General features: G+C 35.4%; 1 protein-coding gene across 16 annotated transcripts in view; it reads left to right on the forward strand.

The window, feature by feature from the left end:
- Ppfia2 (PTPRF interacting protein alpha 2) overlaps positions 1-22,767 on the forward strand; it is a 428,942-nt gene that overhangs the window by 255,802 nt on the left and 150,373 nt on the right. For 15 of the 16 annotated variants that reach the window (XM_028754574.1, XM_028754577.1, XM_028754579.1 and 12 more), the window contains 2 exons: positions 4,921-5,085; positions 10,545-10,619. In XM_028754574.1, the coding sequence (XP_028610407.1) occupies positions 4,921-5,085; positions 10,545-10,619 (240 nt within the window). The remainder of the gene's footprint in view (positions 1-4,920; positions 5,086-10,544; positions 10,620-22,767) is intronic. The other variant, XM_028754590.1, reaches the window with a different exon arrangement.

Consider the following 22,767-nt stretch of genomic DNA (forward strand, 5'->3'; position numbering starts at 1 on the left):
CCTCTGGGCTGAGCTTCTTTGCTAAAGGTGACTCTGTTATTATGTCTTCCTTTTGTGACATGTTCGCTTTTTTAAATGCACTTCTGCTTCCTTCAGAATATCAGACATCTTGGGTGCTCTTGCTTTTTACTAGCTTTGATTTATTTTCATGCTAATGGTTTTAGAAGGCAGTATGTAAACCCATTAAATAGTGCAGATGAGTTCTATGTAGCTCAGAAACTATGCATAGCAATCTTGGGTACTAAAAACAATGTGCTCCAGGAGCATAGATGCCATCTAGACGTAGTAAAGGCATATATAATCAGATTAAACATTTTGTCCCACTATTTCTAGGGATCTCCGTTGGCTTCTTTTCACACACATTCATAGGATTCTCAGATTATAAAATAGAAACATCACATGTAAAACAAAACAAAGAAACAAACAATAACAAAACAAACTAGGAAGGTTTATCTTCTTAATGTTGGGTCCATGAAGGGCTTTTAAGAGTAGGGAATGGTAAGCAGAGACTTTGTTTGTAAATCATCCATGTTCAGTGAAATTTTTACAGCTTCACTAAAACGAATGGGATTGGCTTGATCAGAGAGGCAGGTATCACAGGGATATGTGGCTGGCACATTTGAAACTACTCAAATGTCAATTTGTTAATTTTTACTTCATTTCTTTTTTTTTTAGTATTTTTGAAGTATTTCCACAGAAGACACCTATTCTGCATAAAAATTAGTAATGTGCTGTAATTTAGTAACCTCTCTTACACCAAACTATTGACTTTCTTTGAAATACCATGTGAATTCTGAATGCTGCTAGCTAGCTCTAGAGTCATTGGATATTTGATCTCTTCAGCTTTTCTATTTTTCCTTCAGTATAATGCAAAGCATAAGGCTTACTTCAATGTGCTTGTGCTCTTCATGCTTTTCAAAACACACTGGATCAGCAATGACTCAAGTCAGAAGACTTACATCCACATTTCCACCACTGGAAGAAACTGTGGGCTATTGTTTCCATAACTGTCTTTCCTCCATATACCATCGAAGACATTTTACTTTCTTTTGACTTTATTCACTTATTTACTTTAGCTAAATCTATCCAGAACACATATCCTTTGCAAACACCCCATTCTCTTAAAAATACATGAATCGTTGTTTAATAGACTGTTTCTTTTCTGTCCATTCAACAAATGTAGATGATCTTGGACTGTGTATAATATGGTGAGCACTGGCAATTCAGAAGTTAGCAAAGCAGAGAACATATTCCCTTATTAATATTAATATTCCCCATATTAATATTCTAGAGGCAGTTAATAAATGAGGTAAGCCTGAATACAAATATTAGATAAAGACAAATGCCAAGTGTGGAAAGAAAGCAGCAGCATAAGGAGTTGGAGAAGCCTATGGATAAGTGATGCTTGACTGAAAATAAGTAAGGACTGTGGGCTGATAAGTCTACATAGGTAACTGAAAGAGACACTTTAGGTTTATAAAAAAGTAAAGAACTTAGTAAAAAAAAACTTGATGCACTGAAACAGATACATACTTAATATTTTACAAAGCTGAGCAAAGATCCATTCTCAAATACTGCAGCTAATCCAATGTGGGTGATGTGTAAGAAAAAACAGAGGTGTTCAAAGTAATGTAGATTCCACTTAGGATGTATAATGACTCTGACTTTTGCTTTGACCAAATGAGAAGACATTAAGGACTTAAGTTAAAGCACAAATGGCCTAGATTATATTTTAAATATAAGAATTTCGGGCAATAACCTGATGGATGAAAGGATTCAACTATGAGTTCCAGTTAATAAGCTTGTCTTAGGGTTTTACTTCTGTGAACAGACATCATGAGCAAAGCGACTCTTATAAAGGACAACATTTTACTGGGGCTGACTTACAGGTACAGAGGTTCAGTCCATTATCATCAAGGAGGGAGCATGGCAGCATCCAGGCAGACATGGGTCAAGAGAAGCTGAGAGTTCTACCTCTTGTTCCAAAGGCAAAGTAAAAAAGACTGCATTTCAGGGAGCTGGGATGAGGGTCTTAAAGCCATGCCCACAATTACACACTTGTTTCCACAAGGTCACACCTCAAGAAGGCCACACCTCCCAATAAGCTATTCCCTGGGCCAAGCATATTCAAACCACCCCAATGCTGTCTTTGGACTGAGTCAAGAGAGGATAATGAATCCTGAACCCACACGTCATCAGTGGATGTAATGGCATGTGAAGGAATTCTGGAGGTTGACAGAACACAGAGGAATAACTATGCAGAGGGGAACGGAAGATGGAGAGAATGCCAGGAGTGTGGGATTGAAATAACAAATCCCCTTTGTTAAAGGATGTGAGAGTTAATTTAGTTTTTGAGGTTGAGCATATAAATAGGCAAGCTAGAAATGTCATCTATGGCTTGAGACATAGAATTATAATTACAGAAGAGTTACACTTTACTGATAATGGCAGAGTCTATAATGAAACCATTGAGTGTGAGTTAGTGAAATTAGATAGAATAGACATATAGATTGTCAGAATACATAAAATTTAGAAATTTACAGGGTAAAACATTAGAAAAATCATCTAAATGAATAATAAATTTTGAAGGTGGGTTGGTGTCTCTATCCCCCAACTTGGGGTCCTCTCTGATGACTAGAGGTTGTCTCTTCAGGTTCTATATCACCACTGTTGGACATTTCAGGTAAAGTCACCCCAACTGAGTCCTGGGAGCCTCCCCCATCCCAGGTCTCATGGACATTTTTGAGATTCTTCTTACCCACAACCTTCTCCTGTAGCTGCAAATATCCTTTCATTTTCTTGGTACCTTCCATCCTGTCTCCCCCACCCCATACCTGATCCTTTTCTCCTTATTCCCTTCCCCTCCTCTTCCCCTCTCAGATCTCTCTGTCTCTCTGCCTACCATGATTATTTTCTTCTCCAGAGCTCCCAGAGACTATGCTACCAACTAAAGAGCATCCAAGGGGAGGGAGGAATGCCCAGGAGTCCTACCCTCTCAGAGGCAAAGGAGAGGAGGTTGGGGTGAAGTACTTTGGGAGGGAGGACTAGGAGGGTAGACATTTGAGAGGTAAATAAATAAAATAATTTATAATAAAAAAAAAGAACATCAACAGTTGTGGATGGAGTATTCATCGGAAGAAGTCAGAATGAATCAGGAAGCTAACTTACCAAACACAGAATTGATGGGCCTCAGAATTGATGATTACAAGAAAATTTAACAGTAAGCAGAACCTAACAACTTAGTTGTTAATATGCTCTTAGTTGCAGAAAACAGTATTCAGCACTTAGTTTTTTCAGGTAGTAAGAATGCTTACCCTTTTTGGTTGAATTCCTAAGAAAATTAATGTAGATACTCTGAGTTTTCAGAACTAAAGGTCAGAAACCCACTGCGAAGCCAATGAGGAAACTGACTGGTTCTCAGCTTCACTTCAGAACCAGGACTTCTTTGCATACCCATGGGTCAAAATGGATGCTTGCACACACCCCTTCAGAAAACCTTCTATCTTGACAGGATATATAATTAGAAAAAAAAAAACTCTGTGGTTTAAAAAAAAGCAGGGCAGAAAATTGTAGTATTTTTATGTGTGTTCTATGTTGGGAAAATGGAATTTGCAGTTTGAAGAACTTTCCTCAAGAAAACAGGGCGATGATGAGATTTAGGAGGACTCTAAAAACAGCTGTCTGTGGTAGAATAATCTTTAGTCATGTTGTATCAAGTTTACCTGATATAAACTCATCCTCTACTGGCACGATGCCATATACAAACTGCAAATATTAATTGAATCTACATATCTCCATTTATACTTGGGGAAAAATGAATAGTAAGGTTTGGATTTCCATGAAGATACTCTCCTTGAAACGTGCATGCATATGCATATAAACACGTTGATTAGCCTAAGCCTTTAGAATTAATGCAAGGCACCCACAGCCTGACCTTAACTTTTACACTGATGAGTGTACACACAGGGAAACAGACTTCACTTTTTATCCAATGTGTATTTCCTCCTGTTTGTGTTGGTAGCTACCCAAAATACAGAAAGCTTCAAAAGCCTGGTACCGAAGTACTTAAAAGTTTCTTGCTCTTAGGGAGTTTACACTACCTCAACCAAATAGAATACACTATTAACAACAAACTAAACATCCTGACATATTCTGACAACGATTCTCAAGTGATTAATAAAATACACTAAAATTATTATGCATTTGTGTTTATTTAAGGGAGAAATGCTGTCTAGTCCTTATTTTCCTGTTCCACACACACTTTTTCTCAAGTCAAGTGATTTTCATTGATGGGGGGGGGGGTCAAATGATCTTTCTGCAGGCATCACTTAAAACCATCAGGAAATATATGTGTTTACATTACAATCTATAACATTGTCAAAATTCCAGTTATGAATTAGCAATGAAAATAATTTTTTTCTCTGTTTTCTTTTTTTTTAATTATATATTTTTTCTCAAATCGTAATTCATTCACACAGGGGTTATAAACACAGAAAGGCAGGATGTGGGGAAGGGGATGACACTGGAGTGTGGGTGTTCAGGGGGAATACAGATATCTTTCAGAACCAGGTATCGGCTGGGTGAAGGTTCAAGGGACAGGTCACTATGATATGACTGGCGGTCACCTCAACCTGAGGAACTATATTACAGGGTTGCAGCACTAGGAAGGTTGAGAACCACTGTGCTAGAAATATATATGACATTCAGAGATTTGTTACATTACTGAAGGCAGTTTCACTCTGATATGTTTTATAAACATTGGAATAACTACGTTGAGTGTCTGTCTTTTCTGCTCCTTGTTGTATTTCCTAAGGTTATCATGGGCGCCGTGAAAACTTGGCATAGTTTAAGCTAGATTTCACATACATATGCTGGTCAGCTTTATTCATAGGATAACTGTATTCTCTGTTGATCCAACAGCTGTTACTGGAACACTTGGAGTGCCTTGTGTCCCGACACGAAAGGTCACTAAGAATGACAGTGGTCAAGCGGCAAGCCCAGTCTCCCTCTGGAGTGTCCAGTGAAGTGGAGGTTCTCAAAGCACTGAAATCTTTGTTTGAGCACCACAAAGCCTTGGATGAAAAGGTATAGTAAAGATACAAGATTTCGGGCCAAATCGTGTTTCCATTATTAATTGAAAACAAATTATTTTCACACAAATGAACAAGTAACTTAGATCAAAGGAACACTTTTGAGTTATGAAAAAAACTATTTAAAATTCAGTGACTGTGGATTAACAGTATTCCTGGCCACGTTCTGTTGTTTATACCATTAAATGTGTAACTTGTTAGAATTAGACCCTATTGCATTCCTAGACCCCCCTCCTCCCGGTCCAGAGGCATAATCTAGTATTAGTAAATTGGGAATCTAGTATGATGTCATTGTATTCAGTCTTTATCTCTGTCTCTAGCATCTCTCTATTTCTCTGTCTCTTACATTCATATCCGTAGGTGCCTAGATTCCAAAATAGCAGACCAGTAACTGAAAATCACATGGGTTTTGAAGTGCAAATTGGGCACGCTTGAACCTTTAGACATCTATATGTGACGCCTTCTCCATGACCTTGCTGCTGCTAATATCTTAATTTCAAATACACATGTTGATAGTTTCTGCCTTTAACAATATAAGATATTAGAGGGAAAACTCATTTTGAGTCTTAGCAAAAGTAGCTGTAAGCTTCTCTTAGCTGTTATTCAAATAAGTTCTGCTAACACATGTAAGGCAATCTGGAGGTAATATCCTTTAGAGATTAGTTAAGGTTTATGACACAATTTCAATTCTCAAAGAAGTTCAAAGTGTTTTTTTTTTTAAATTAAAAAGTGTTAGGATTTAGTGTAGCAAGAACTGGGGCATTTCACTGTAAGATATATGACAAGCCTTGAGCATAAAAATTCAAACTAGGGATTATTGTCAGTTTATATCTAGGTTTTGAGTTTGTAGAATTTTGTTCCATTTAATATTCATATACTTATTCATTATCATCAGTCTCTCAGATAGTTCTTAGGAGAGGAATATGTGAAATGTCTGGGCAAGGATAACATTAATTCTGTCTTCTAGATTATTAAGAAGAAATTGTATCCCATTTTTCGTCTTGGTTATGAGAGGCAAAAACTCATGAAAATTTTGAAGAAAACAAAACTGCCTGTCATAAAAATAGCCATGTTAAGTATAATAACAAATAATTGTATGTATTATTTGTAATGCATTTAGTTCCTATCTAGTTTCTATCATATTTCCTTTTGACACAATGAGTAAAATAAAATTCTGGAAGAATTTATAGGACATTTGCTTTGTGTCAGAATCTTTGACAGATTTGTCACACAAAGATATTTTCTTTATGACTAAAGGATTCAGAGTCCTAGACATTCACACATCAGTAAGAGGCATTTACAAACACAAATGAACAATGCCCTAAGGTGTCACAATAGGACCATCTGATTTTATTTGAATGGAAAAGAAGTTAAACTTGAATCATATCCTACCTAAATGTTAAAGAGCAAGGAAAAGCAGTTATTTTGAAGCCAGAGACAGCTATCCTAATATGCAGGACAGATACCTAAAGTGACCTGGATCAGGAAGAAAAGCATATTATTTCCAGAGGAAACAACTATATTGAGTAATTTAAATAAATATATTAGAGTGTGTACTTTTTTATGTCCTCTGTAAGACCTCTGACATCACTTGAGAGAGTGAGTGAATATTAACCAGAGTAGAAATTAACACTTTTAAGACAATATCCTGCTTCTGTGGGTGCATTTAAAAGAATATAAAATAATTATAATATAGAAGCTCTGTAAGTGAAACACAGCTAAGTGAAATATTCTTTAATATAGCCCTATGAACAGATACAGTATTTATGAACTTGCCACAAGTGTCATAGATCTTGTCAAGATCACAAGCAACTGAACTGATGCTTACGAAATTATCTTTATAAAATGCTGATGATCCTCTCAAGTAGACAGATATGTACAAGTGGCTTAACTTTGCTATCTATCCACTCCTCCTTTGAGAGAAAGATAATTGCTGTTTCTACCTTGAACTGCTGAAAGGGTCACGTATAACTGCAGAGCTTTGAACCACTGGTTAAGATAAGGAACCCATCAGTTAACACTAATTAACAGTCATATCAGCATGAGAAAATATCAGCATTTGTTAAATCTTGAAACTAAGGAGTTGAGTTCCCTCTTGGCCCAGAGGCCAAATAGTATTTAATTTGTTTATTCAGGTACTAATTTGTTCCTAAGTGTCTTCATGAATAGTTTATCTGAGAATAAAACAGGGCTTCCTATGAAATTGGGGAGGTATAAAGCACAGGTATATAAATAACAAATTAGCATTTAAACCTAAGTGCTAAGTCTATAAAATTAGAGAGAAAAAGATAAGAAAGTATAATTAATTATATCTTAGGCAAGTAGACTTCAGACTTCAATATAGAAAATAAATAAACCATAAAAGAGAGCATGGGTATGGACTGTTATAATGGCTAGCAGTTTTAAAGATTGATGTTCACTTTTATAATTGCTGGTACAGGTAGACTTTTCACGTATAACTAAACCAACAGTCATTTGGGATCAGTCTCCACTGATTCTACTGTATGGTATATGTAGCAGAAAACATACATAAATATGTACATACATGTCCTCCAAATATATTTTCATAGTCAAATATCACAAAGTCAAACTGGACTTTATGTTCGAGTGCAAGAAGACTTTTTCTCTCATTTTTGTTTATTTTAGAATAAGCAATTACTGCAATAAAACTTTGCAATATCCTAATTTCAATTAGAAATATTTGCTGTTTCCATCATCTCTTCATGGGGTGATACATTTGTCATTATTAAGGAACTTGTTTCCTTTTAATCTTCTATGTGATAGAATTACCACCTACACACACACACACACACACATATTAAAGTTTCAGTAATAAATAAACATTTTTGATGAATAAAATAAATTCTGGTTGTCAGTCAACATGTACCTGCATACAATACAAGTAAGGGAAACTTCGTGATATCAGTGGTTCAATCAGATGAAAAGAGACAGATTAGAGGTAGGAATACCAGTCAACTACAAAGGTTTACTTCTTCTTTAGACAAAAATTAAACGTTTGTTATTTTCCGCAATATATCAAATCTATCTAAACATATAGGAACACATAATTCAACAAAAAACATGATTGTTAAAAACAGTTATGATAGTCTGCTGGTCTGATGGTGGTAGAGCAAAGTACTGAAACATTTGTGTTATATAATGAATTTTTTCCTGTGATACAATAAAAGTCAACCAGATAGGATAAAATGATCGAATTATTATCTTTGGAAAGGTTACATATTTGTATACCTTTCTTTTCCTTAGGTAATTTGATAAATAAAGTTAACATTTTATTTATAGAAGTATTGTCTAATGGAGAGTTAAAGTTAATAATTAATCATTATTGATGCATTCTTTGAGAGGGGCAGCAAAAATTTTGCATTCATAATATTAATTAAAACTATATTTCAAATTGTGTTTATTGTCATATAAGGATGGTTTTATGTTCATTTATTTGTGGTTAAAATATTCTTATTTGTCAAAATGTTAATTTACTGAGAGATATTTCATTATTCATATTTCTTGATAGACTTCATGACTTTTATGTCTTGATATGTTTTACTTCTGGGAAAAGAAATCAGTTGCTAAGAATTTCTAAGATTTTTAAGCAAACAGAAATAGTTAAAAATTACTTTAATCTACAGTACTGCTTGCATTTAGGCAACCTCTACTCAACACTAATTTTAAAACATTCTAATGTATCAGCACTTCAATTAAAATGTGGTACCTTAACCTTCTGTGGGATTCTAAGTGTGACCTAATCGGTGTTGAACACAGGGAATTCACTGATTATACTTAGAAATAATTCTCTTAAACCAGGGTAACCAGACCCCTTTATAAAGACCCACGTCTTACAGTTCTCCACGTCAAATAAGCAAAGACTTCCATCTGAGCATTGCTGAGTTGTTAATCAGAATTAAGGCTGTGCTGTTCTTAAAGATTACTTGATATTTATCTAAACACTGGAGCATAACAATCATTATGATAGATCTAAAGAGATCCTGTGAGGTGGTTTTTAATGATAAATGTTATTTTGTTTTATACTAATGATACACCAAAATTAGAATGTGCTACTAGACTTGGGCTATGTTTCAGCAGTTAAATACACTCGTTCCCCTAACTTACAAACATAATGTAACATTCAAGTGAATGATTGACATCTTTAAGATTTGTATTTGGCTTTAAAGTTAAAGAAGCATTACTTGCTGATTTTCTTACATAATTAATAATTAAGGTGCTTACTCTAACTTTAAAATTTAATAAAACTCAAATATCTTAAATATTTAGCTTTTATTTCTACTTAAAACTCATTATGTAAGAAAAGTGCCAAATGAAAACACACAGTTACATAACAAATTTAGTTTAAAGGAATATGGCTAAGGCATTAAAATTCATATTTACTGAAACAATTTTTTAACATTTTTATAGAAAACATGTTAGTTTATAAATAAATCAAGAACATGTGATGAACTGCATCTCAAATGTATAAGTTTATTGGCTTTTTGGGCAAATTAAGAAATTTGTCCAAAGAATTAATGGCCATTAAGAAAGATGACTTGATTTTTACCAAGGGTGGTTTGCCTTTGGTACATGTAGGATAAAGTTAATGCATCAGTGTAAAGATATAATGACTTGTGCCTTTTATTTTTTCATTTTGATTTGGTTTTATTTTTGCTCTTTTTGAGACAGGGTCTCACTAAGTAAACCAAGCTAGCCTATTGCCTTCTATACACCTCAGTCTGGCCTTTGACCCATAACCTTCCTCCTAACTCTTCCAAGGGTTGGCCATATACCAGCACATATCCTTTCAAGCTTGGAAGCTGTCAGAAAGCATACATCAGAGAAGCAGTTCTCCAAAGTTAAATTAGATAGGGAACAATTTTAAGACATCACTGCTTTAAAACTAAACTATTTAGTCGACAAAAAGCAGTGTCTTTTCCCCTGGTATCTGGATATAAAGTGGGAATTCTAAAAGTCACTAACACTTTGGAGTCCCTCAAAATATTTAAGTCAGTTTTCAGTTTCCAAGAACAAATCATCTTTGAAGTAAGAGACTCCAGGCCAAAATAAAATTCACTTATTTTTAAGATTTATTTTTGCCTATTTTCTTACTTAATCATTGATAATTTGCAATATTCTGTTTATGCTTTTAGCTATGCCTCTATTTACTATGAATCAGAAACTGCAGCAAACCCAGTCAGTTTGCAACCCTGTCAGACGATATGTACATTCACATGCAAAAGTATTTGCTACAAGGATATCCCTTGAAACAATGATGCTTTTGAGATGACTATGTTTTCATGTTGTTCTTGCCTGATTAAAAATCGTCCTGGGATTTTAGGGTTACCAATGCTTAAGAATTTGAACTTTGGTTTCTGATGCTAGTGATGGCTTCAGCGCAATTTCCTACATTTGGAATGTACATTACTGCACATATTTTGATTTTTCTTCTAGGTAAGGGAGCGACTGAGGGTTTCTTTAGAAAGAGTCTCTGCACTGGAAGAGGAACTAGCTGCAGCTAATCAGGAGGTAACACACCACCCTCTACTCCTTGGAGGCCCACTCTTACTAACATGCTGGCCCTTGTGTTACACGTTGCTTTCATTAAATCTGTCACTAAATCAATTATGTCCTGTCTGTGCTACTGAATGATGCCCATTTAAATGAGTTGCCAGAGGCCTGTTTGCTGATGTCTGGCTGTTCAGATCTGTCGCCAGAAGACCAAATAAAAGCCACCAAGGGCTAGTGAAGTAGATATTTAGAAACACTGTCTTTAAAAGGAATTTGTGTCAAGTACCTCTTAAGCTTTGAAACTGCTAAAAAATGGAGAAAGTATCCCAGATGTACACATGTATACATTTCCCCTCAGATTTTTAATGGTTTTGAGCCTCTCAAAGCAATGTGCCCATACCTAATGGCACCACTGAATTAGCATCTTTGTAAAAATCAAATAACCTTTTCAAGGCATGACTTTAGGACTCAAGGAGTGAGATGCCATCAGGACCATACATGTTCAGGTCTAGTGCTTGTTGCCACAGCCTCTGTGATTTCATATGTACATTGTTCTTGCTGCATTAGAAGACTTGTTTCCCTTATGTGCTCCCAGAAGATATTTCCCATAGATAGCTACTTGCAAATGAAAGAAATAGTTTCCTCCAATGGAGTCTCACTGTGTATACAAACCATGTTTAAGGACAAGATCCATGCCCAGCAGTAGATGCTTACACAAAATGAACTCAGTGGTATTTTGGGAAGGTTTTTGTCTCATAAGGCTTTGTCTGGGGTTTTGTTCATTTGTTCCTTACCCTATAGGCTTTTTGCTTATGTATCACAGTTTGTGGTTTTATGTCTTTATAAAATGTTAGTGCTTGTGTCTCTTAAGTCTTTCTGTATTTCTTGTGTTTTTCCTTTCCTCTTTGGTTTCTGTTTATTTGTTTTATTCCATTCAGTTTGTTTTTATTCAAATTTTTCTTTTTCTTGGTTAGATTACTGTTTTGTTTTATTTTTTCTTTACTTTTTTTTAAATGAGAAAGATCAAGAAATAATGAAAGTTTGACTGGGTGGGGAGGTGAAGAGGATCTGAGAAGAGCTGGAGGAGGGACAACCATAACAAATATATTGCATGAAAAATCCACTTTCAATTATAAAAAGGAAAAAATTAGGTGTAAAGATTTTTCTTGTCAAGTTTTCAGTTCGTATTTTATTTAATTGGTAAACGTGAATAATTAGAATATATATGCACAATTAAAATATGAATCTCTATCATAAAATAAAATAGTGACATCTTAACTAATTTTATGGTTATTTACAAGTGCACTACCTGCACAGAAGTATACTAACCAAGCAATGCGTCAGAACATTTTTTAAATCCTTTATTTGAGGATGTTTTATAGTAGTATAGAATATTTCCATATGTTTTTAAAAGATGGAGTAAATTCTGTCTATTACAAACTGCTATGTATTGGTTCATTAAAACAACTTGGTTTTTAACAAAGTCTTTTGTTTGCTCCAGATGTAATAATTAAAACATTGAAAACAATGGACTTTCGATAGATCAGTGGTCATGATCCTTTTGGGGAATGGTGAATGACCCTTTCATAGGGGTCACATATCAGATATCCGGCATATCAGATATTTATATTACTGTTCATAGTGTGAGCAGAATTACTTTTCTATAGCTGCAACAAAAATAATTTTATGGTTGGCAGGTGGGTGAGTCACCCTCACAGAAATAAAACTATATTTAAAGTTTGCAACATTAGGAGAAATGGCCGAATGGCTAAAGCACTTGCCATATAAGAATGAGGAGAACTGTTTTAGTTTCTTTTCTGTTGCTGTGACAAAATTTCCATACAAAAGCAGTATAGGAGACAAGAGGGCTATTTTAGTTCACACTTCCAGGTTGGCAGAGTCAAGATAAGAGCAGTATAGGAAGCTAGCCACTTTACAACCATAAAGCAGACAGCAACCAATAAATGTATGCATGCTACCTGTCAGGTCATTTTCTCTCCATCTACAAAGTTCAGATCCCTGTCAAAGGGATTATTTCCTGACCACACAAAGCAACCCTGGAGAGTCAGTCTACTGTGATGATATCACTTTGATTCTTGAGTTTCTGATGGTGATAATAACTCTTCAAGTAACAAGAGATTTATTCATTCCCTGAGATAAGAAATGGCAAGTCAGGGAATAGAGATCTAGATGGGGGACATATCTTGACACAGCCATATGTAAATGTGTTTATGAGTAAATACAAGCTGAGAGTTTGTCCTATGTCATCTTATATAATTCAGTCAACAGTATTTTCTCTCTCTGTTTCTTGCTTGTTATCACTAGTTTTCTCCATCCTTGGCTTCTTGTCCTCACACATTAGTTTAATATTCATCTCTGTAAAATATGTTAAAGACAATTTGCTTTTCTGTAGGCTTTATATATTGTTCTTTACCAAAAGTGTCTAGCTGGGGTGAAAGTTAAACAGAAATACAACTTCTAATGGGCTAATCAATTCAAACCCTGAAAGGACTGTAACCATTTCCAGCAGCACCATTTTTAATTTTTCCAAAGACTTCATCTACTCTGATACCTTCATTTATTTTATATGTTATTTATTTAGTGTCTGCATGGCCTACTAACACAATAAAATAAGTTGGTTTGTTAAAAATAGTATAGAGCCTTTATAAGTTCCAATCAAGTCAATGCTCCAAACAGTTTGTTTTCATATAAAAGATGAGTTTTTTCCCCAATATTTTGTAACTGCAAGTTACAATAATAGATCATTTTAAGAAAAAGAAAATATTTTATATTTAGTGAAAATTATTGGTTTGTTTCAGTCTCTGAGAGTATATGGACTTAGAGATTTTGAGTTGTTTTATGAATTGTTATTATTCTAATATTCATATGCCATTTTAATGATGACACTAATATTAGATCATCATGATGAATTCTTAATAACAGAAGCTCATATTTACTGACTTTTACAACTCTGACTTATTGACAGATTCATTCATATCAACACAATAATTCTAACAATTATTTATAGTAGTTGCTTTAAGATGGATCCCAAAACACTATTTCCCTTGACATATCACTCTTCTCTCCTTCCATAAAAAGTCATCTTCAAACCGTCTTCATTCTGTATTCAGGAGATTGCAGTCTACATATGTCTACATATGTTTCCCATATCCATTTAAACTTATTAATCCAGTCTATACAGAAATAAATCTAGATTACATCTTCATTGACTCTCACATGACAAATCACAGAAAAATAGATTTCTTCCTCTCACATAATATATCCTGATTATAGTGTTCCCTCTTTTTATTCCTCCCAGTCACTCAGCACCTTCCCTGCCATCCAGATCTACTCCAATTGTCTATCCTTAGAAAATATAGGCTTCTTGGGAATACTACTAAAATAAATTAAAATATAATAACATAAAACAAACACTAACAAATCAAATTTGGACAAAGCAAACAGATGAAAGAAACCCTAAGAGAAGGCACAAGAATCAGAAAACCATTTTTTTCACATGCTCAGCAATACCATAAAAACACTAAACTGGAAGACTTAATATATATACAAAGGACTCTGTGCAGACTCCTGCAGGTCCTGTGCATACTGCCTTGGTATCTGTGAACTCATATGAGCGTTGGTCATATTGATTTAGAGGCTCTTGATTCCTTGGTGTCCCCCATCTTCTCTGAATCTTATACTCTTGCTGACTCCTCTTTTGCAAGGTTTCATGAACCCTATGGGGAAGGATTTGATAGAGGCATCCCATTTAGGATCCAGTGTTCCAATGTGTTTCACTAAATACATAATGTTTGGCTCTGGGCCTCTGTTCTCATCTGCTACAGAAGGAATCTTCTGTGATGATGGATGAGCAAAGGACTGTTTTGAAAGTATGGCAGAATGTCACTAGAATTCATTTTATTGCTACTTTGTCTTTTAACAGTAGTATTGGTTTTACCCTAGATCTCTGGGCAATCTGGTTAAGAGTCCTTGGTCACTCAGGTAGTGTCAGCTGTGGGTTTCATCTCATCTTATAACAAATCACCTATTGGATGATTAATCCCACAACTTCTGACCACCATTGCCTTGACATATCTTGCATACAGTACACCATAACAGATAAAGGGTTTGGAACTTGCTTGCTGTTTTCATTTATCTTTTGGTAGTATAAAGAGTACCTTACTGTACCAAAGGTGCTAGAACATAGGCTGTAGGATGTATTTTTATCTACACTAATCCATGTTCAATTACTTGTGTTTCCTGTTGTCTTTGGCAATGGTGCCTTGCTATCAGTTTGTGCACAGTAACTTAACTCCTTGGAAATAGCCTGGGTTGTTAGGATCTTCTTGTGGGTCCATTTGACCAACAACTCAATTAGGTGTAACCCAGTCTTGGTACTGGAAACTTGATTTGGTGACATGAGATGGCTGGTTAGTTGGGACTCTCTCCCATTATGTGGCGATATTATTTAGATCCCCATTATATATGTATATATTCAGGAACCTTCTATTGTATTAGGATTCCATACTACCCTTCAAGTGGCCATTAATCCTAGGAGTCTCTTCACACATTCTCCTTCCCTATTCTCTTTTCTGCTTCCTCTTTCCACTTGATCCTCCCATTATAGCCATCACATTCCATCCATAACAGTCTAGTATAATTCCATTTTCTAATTGCACCTTCCAGTTCATTTGTTGAAGATGCCATCTTTGTGTGTGTGTTTGTGTGTGTGTGTGTGTGTGTGTGTGTGTGTTTGGCTTCTTTATTAAAAATCAGGTGTTCACTGGTATGTGGATTTGGTTCTTTAAGAAAATTAATAAGACTAATAACCCTTATCCAAATTAACAAAAAGACAGAGAGAGAATATCTAAGTTAACAAAATTAGAAATAAATATAAAAACAGAACAACAGTCACCAAAAAATCTTGATAAGGGCATACTGTAAAAACCTTCATCCTACCAAATTGGAAAATCTAAAAGACAAAAAAAAAAAAATGGAAACATTGAATTCATGAAATTCTTAGGCAAAATAATGGAACTTGAAAATATCATCCTAGCTGGGCAGTGGTGGTGCACGCCTTTGATCCTAGCACTTGGAAGGCAGAGGAAGGTGGATTTCTGAGTTCGAGGCTAGGCTGGTTTACAGAGTGAGTTCTAGGACAGCCCGGGCTATACAGAGAAACCCTGTCTCAAAAAAATACAAAAAAAACCAAACAAACAAAAAAGAAAATACCATCCTGAGTGAAGGAATCCAATCACAAAAGAACACACTTGGTATGTACTCACTGATAAGTGGATATTAACCCAAACGCTCAGAGTACCAAAGATACAATTCACAGACCACATGAAGCTCAGGAAGAAAAAAGACAAAAGTCTGGATGCTTTGATCTTTCTTAAAAGGGGGAGCAAAATACTCATGGGAGGAAATACAGAAACAAAGTGTGGAGCAGAGGCTAAAGGAAAGGCCATCCAAAGACTGCTCCACCTGGGGATCCATCCTATATACTGTTACCAAACCTAGACACTATTGTGGATGCCAAGAAGTGCTTGTTGACAGGAGCAAGATATTGCTGTCTCCTGAGAGGCTCTGCCAAAGCCTGACAAATCCAGAGGCAGATGCTTGCAGCTAACCATTGGACTTAGCATGGGGTCTCCAAAGAAGGAATTAGAGGAAGGACTGAAGGAGCTGAAGGTGTTTGCAACTCCATAGGAAGAACAACAGTATCAACCAACCAGACACCCCAGAGCTCCAAGGGGGACTAAACCACCAACCAAAGAGTACATATGGAGGGACCCATAGCTCCAGTCATATATGTAGCAGAGGATGACCTTGTTGGTCATCAGTGGGGGAAGAGGCCCTTGGTCCTGCAAAGGCTTGATGCCCCAGTGTAGGGGAATGCTAAGGTGGAGAGGTAGAGTGGGAGGGTGGATGCAGGAACACCCTCATAGAAATAGGGGGAGGGAGGATGGGATAGAGGGTTCCTGTGGGAAACCAGGAAGGGGGATATCATTTGGAATGTAAATAAAAGAAAGAAAATATCCAATAAAAAAGAAAACAAACAAACATAAATCAAGATAGCTAGAACAATCCTGAATAACAAAAGAACCTAGGAGTTTCTCCTTCCCCAATTTCTAAATGTACTCTGAGGGTAGAGTAACAAAAAACAGTATGATGTTGACACAAAACAACTATACTCATTGATCAGTGGAATCAAAATGGGGACCTACGCTAAGTTTGTTACCTGTTCTCATGCAAGGTTAAACTTGACCTAGATTAGCACATATATGTATGATATGTTCAATCTTAATATACAACATACAGTACTAATGTATACTAACTGGGCAATTATATAATTACACAGAATTGAATTATACTGCTAAAAACTCTTGGCCTACAAATATAATTTAACTGACAGTTCCTTTGTCCCCTTATCCAAATTACTGGAAGATTAGAGGATTGTTTATGATTATAGCATGCATTAGTGTTTAAAGCATTCCATACAGTGCTGACTCTACCTCTTTCTTGTGTTATTGTCTCTCCTGGAATCATTCCACAACTCCAACAAAGACATTGAAATCATTAAAGCTACCTTCCTCACGAAGCCCCTTATCATTCCTTGCCAACAAACAGACCTTGATCTTTAGTTTAAATTTCTAAATCTCATCGCTTTATCATGCATTTTGACTATTCAGTAAGCACCAGAGCTAGCATTATAATTGTCTAGGCCTTGATCATTGCTTTTCATGAGTAAAACACATTGTCCATTATTTATTTCATTCATTACAATAACATGAACCATGTGGGTAATATATGTTGGTCAGTAGTTTGTATTCACTCTGCGCACAATATCTGAGCATGTACAGAAAGACTGAAAATGAAACTCAAAATCCTTTATTGTACTCTTCAATGTGTGCTTGCGATCATATAATGTAATCTATATACATTTAAGTTATGGAAACCATTCCAAGGTGAGCAAGCACTATGATTGAGGAAACATGAAAGGCCACTCAGAATAAAAGATGATGCTGTGTTAGAAACAGAATGTAAGAAGAGGAAGAAGATGACGATGACAAGGTCAATGAATTCAGTTTTAGGAGAGATCTTAAAAGAACACTAAAAATCACATTTTATATGTTTCTATTTCTTTAGTTGCAAAACTCTTAATGCTATGCATTTTCATATATTGTATATTTGGTAAATAGGAGATCAGGTAGAGGAAGCCTAGAAAGTTCATATAATGAGATATGGTTACCTAAATATTGTATTGTATTTATTACTGTAATTATCAAACTTCCATTTCAGTCTTGTACAATTCTGTTTGTCAAGAATTGCTTTAAATTCTCTAAATAAATAGAACAAAATTAGATTTTTGTTATAATTTAATATAGGAAAAAGGAGCCTTGCAGTGTAAGTATAATGAAGTCATAGTTGGGGAGACGAAGTTCTGGAGATATATGCTGGGAATATCCAGATGAATCTGGAAGCAGGATGAGGAAGAAGTGGGACTCAGGCTACAGAGACAGCAATACTTGAGTTGGAGGTTTCTAGTGACAGTATTATCCTGTAGATAATCATAAGCCAAACAGTGTTTTCATGGAGGGATGAAATGAGCTTGTGTTTAATTCTGCAAGCCAACTGAAAAGTTAAAAAAACATGTGATGAACTTGGTAATGTGTTACAGTTTTGATTAAAAATAATTGCTATAATTTTTAAAGTTAGAACAGTAAAGAATCATAATTTCACAGGCCACTGACAGAATACAACATATTGAATTAAAAATTTGTATTTTTGAACCTTTAATTTCTGGGAATCACAACTAGAAAACACAAAATATTATAATACACTTATACAGAATTGGAATTTGCCAAATTTAAACTCTCTCTGAACAGTGCTGTGTAGGGAGACTGCAATGTTAGCACAATACATTTTCTAGGTTGTTATCTTTAAATAATGACTCTAGATTATGTAGTATAATAGGTACAAAAAAAATCTTTGTTTCTGTCATAGAAAATTTGTTGTAGCTTAAAATCAGAAAAGCACACAAGATGTATAATACAATGCAAGTCCAAAGAAAAATACAGTGAATTCTAAAAGTGTTTTCCATTACCAGAATCGCACATACTCATTTAATTATTTAATAGAATTACATAAAATGGATTATTCAGAAATACTTGTAAAGCTTCCATTGACAGGTTAATTTTCAGGGAATATAGAAGCAAACATGTTTATTTTAAAGTTTTTCCACATGACTGCATCAAACATAAAATACCCAGACCATTCAGCTGCAAGCTGAATTGTTTTTAACATGCATTTAATCCGAGACACACTCACTCTAGTAACTTAATTTACCAAATTTCAAGTAACTTTTTCTTAAGAAAATAAAGAATTCACTGCCCCCGTTCTACAGTCTTATTTGACTTGTATTTTTTCCTAAAGAGCAAACAAAGAAACTGCATATACAGTTATCCTCCATAAACATTCAGAAGCATCCTGGGTCCAAATAGTGAAAGGAATCAGAAGAATTGTATTCATTTTTTGGTGAGGACAAGTTAAGTCTATTGACTAGAGCCATGGTTTCAAATACTTTATTTGATATAATCAATCTGGCGAGCTATATTAAAACCCTGTACTTTAATGAATGTTTAGAAATAAATACATTTTTTAAAAAATGGAAAACGTGGATATTCACAAGCATAGGTTATAAAACACTTGAAAAATGAGAGACTGAAAAGAAGCCGAGAAATATAGATATCAAGAAGTCAACGAACACAGGAAAGGGGAAGGAGAGGGGGTTAAGTAATAAAGGGACATTGGATTATACTTTGTCTATTTGCCAAACATCTATATGTCCAATAACCACATGAACTCCCTACTGAGTGGATAGTGTGACTTTTTTACTATCATATAATCACTATACAGGCTTGCAAAGACAGCTTCCACTAATGATAATGGAAACAGAACAGCATAGAAAGAAATTACATATTAATTTGAAGTTTGTAGAATAGAGTTTATGAATTTTTTGTTTCATTTAAAAAGGATTTTGGTTATAAGAGGTATCAAGGTAAAAGTTGAAGTATTGAGAGATGTCCTTTTCAGAGTAGAAAGAAAATGCTCATGACCAATGGAGGAAGAAGGAAAAATATCAAATGAGAAAAAGTTATTAGAATCATGGTTTTGAGATAGACACAAGTAAGGGACCTCTTTCCACTGATGGTCATGGAGATTTTACTTGAAGAATGAGAAATATGCAGGGATTTTTATAAGAGGCCTTCTGCCTAAGATCATTCTTATCTCCTAACAGGTGGAAACAACATAAGGAGATTATGAGTAAGATAATACACCAATGACTCAGTTATGCTAAACAAGGGAATGTTAGAAGATGACAGTTCATGGAGTTCTCATAGTTTCCACATCTAACCAAATAAACAATGATTCTCTACAGTGCTCAAATCAAAAGTGCATGGAATTTTCCTATCACATGTATGTCTATGAAACTGTTTAATAATTAATAGGGGGAAAGACACAAATATAAGTATAATGTGTCTCCTATGATGTTTATCTTATGGAGTAATGGCAGAAAACAATATTCCCTACCATTTCATAAGTTGAAAATCCTACTGAAAAAAAGAAAAAAAAAAAACCTTCTGACATCCACAAGTAACTGGCATCAGTCTCAGTACTCCAAGAGGCAGAGGCAAGCAGATCTCTAAGTCTGAGGGCAATCTGGTGTAGAATGAGTTCTATGACAGCCATTGCTACACAGTGAAACCCCGTGTTGAAAACAAAACAGAAAAGAAAAGACAAACACATACACACAGAGACACAGACACGCAGACACACACACACACACACACACACACACACACACACACACAGAGAGAGAGAGAGAGAGAGAGAGAGAGAGAGAGAGAGAGAGAATGTGACAGAGACAGAGACAGAGAGACAGAGGATGTTTGTTTTTCTCTATGAATTAATATTCCTATCCTTGTAAGGGAAGGTTCCAAGGCTAGAAAACACACTGCAAAGCTCTATGGCTTTGCTTCTCAATAGAAACAGCTTTCCCTGGCCAATCTTTTGCAAACAAACCTCAGTTTGTATCTTTTAACTGTAATTATTTCTCATTTCTGTGAGAAAAAAAAATTGGATCGAATTCTGTATGCTTAGCACTGGTAACAGAAGTAGCTGTTCTCATTATGGCGTTCGAATTTTCTTCATGTTTATAGAAACCTTATCCAGTTGATTAGCTTATTCATCATAAATAATCATATTGGCCAATTCCTTGTAAACTCTCAATTAAGATTGCATCAGAAAGTAAAATATTATTGGAGCCACTGGGTGTATGTAAATGTGGCTAGGTACAGTGTTTGTTTAATGACTAAAGCATTCGCATGTAGCAATAGCACCCTTTAGCACTGAAATTTAACCACTTGAAGTATATGTAATACTCAGAGGCTACAGTTCATGCTGCTTGGCAAATATACCAGGAGGGTATGTTTCCTATTGGAATTGCCTGTTTTTGTTAGAAAGCTATATAGTTATTAGCAGATAACTCCACAAAAGATTTGAATAGTGATTGAATATATCCTTTTTGTCTTACTGGCAAATAAACAAGTAGTTGAAAGATCTGTAACCTTTTATTATACTTCAAGGTTATTCTTTGTGATGATATTTTATTATATAGATAAATTGTAAAGGAATTTCAATTCAGCAACATGGCTGCTTTGGCAAGAGATCACATTAAAAAATCTTTTAGGTCTGGGCGATCTGGCTAGAATGATAAACCTTTTGGCTGGAATACAGATATGCTCTTAGTACACATCTTTACTACCAAGAATGAAAGTAAAGTGAGTGTGCAGAAGGAAGCAGATTATTTTAAAGTGATGACTACTTGAGTGGAAAGTGATGAATCAAAGAAAGATTTGGCAGAATGAGTCAGAAATAGGATACACCAAACTCTTACAAGAACAGACAGAAAGTATACTGGTCTAGGCAAGTTAAGATTTTTACGATTCTTTCTTAAGTTCCATGCTGACTTAAGTTCTGATCTGTCTGGTCCCAGGAAATTAGCTATGTTTCTAGTACCAGGAATGATTTCCCTTATTGAGTGACAGACACGGGAGTTGGGAGTTGTTGGATAGACGGTTGCTGGGAGGAGCTAGAGTAGAGAAAAAGACCAGGGAAAGTGATGTAACTCTATTTAAAAATTTAAAATATTAAAAATTTAGCAAGGTGATGTTGGCACTCACCTCTAATCCCAGCATTCAGGAGGCAGAGGTAGGCGGATCCCTGAGTTTGAAGCCCTACTGGTTTACAGAGTGAGTTCTGTGACAGCCAGGATTATATACACACAAACAAACAAAAATCCAGATATTATAAATATATGTTAACTGATCTCTTTCTACCCCTGTAGGACATGAGCCAATGTTTGACACATAGAAGATACTCAATAAATATTTGCTACTGTAGTAATTTCAAGTAAATTAATAGAAAGAATTCTGACTAGACCAGCATAATCCCTTACCAAATTGTAAATCTTATCCTTATGCCAAAGGATAAGCATAGCTTACACCCCTGTCAAAGAAGTTTCCCTTTACAGCAATCGGAAATCATCACAGAAAACCACAAAGGGACACAAGGCAGAGATCAACATGGTGGGCAGTCCAAATCCAATGGAGACATCTGCATTACAGCGCCAGCATCTATGACTCAGGGAACATCTCAGAAAAAGAGGAAAGAATGTTAAGAGTCCTAATCCCAGGAAGTCTGCTGTGAAGTCTCTCCTAGAAATGGCTGCACAAAGGAGATATGGAACAGTGACAATGTTAATGGACATGTTGACATGGACGGGGGAAATGTTAACACTATTGTAATCACTTTTCTCTTAGTCTGGCTGGTGATCTCTAAAGTATGTGTTATACAACTTGTAATTATTTAAGAGCAGATGGATAGTAAATGAGAAATGCCTTTGTGAAACACAAGTGGAAGTCACTAATTAAAGCAGGGTTAATAGGTCAAAAAAGTAAGAGACAGTAAAAGAGGGGCTACTTAAGAGCAGGGCAGAGTTAGTCAGGGTGGTGGGCAGTTCAGTGAGTGTAGTTCAGTTAGGTTCAGCCAATGCAGTGGAGTTCATTGAGGTCAGGTGTGTGCAGTTCAGTACAGTTCAATC

This window comes from Grammomys surdaster, unplaced genomic scaffold (assembly GCF_004785775.1).
Source record: "Grammomys surdaster isolate TR1022 unplaced genomic scaffold, NIH_TR_1.0 126028, whole genome shotgun sequence".
NCBI classification, from domain to species: Eukaryota; Metazoa; Chordata; class Mammalia; order Rodentia; family Muridae; genus Grammomys; species Grammomys surdaster.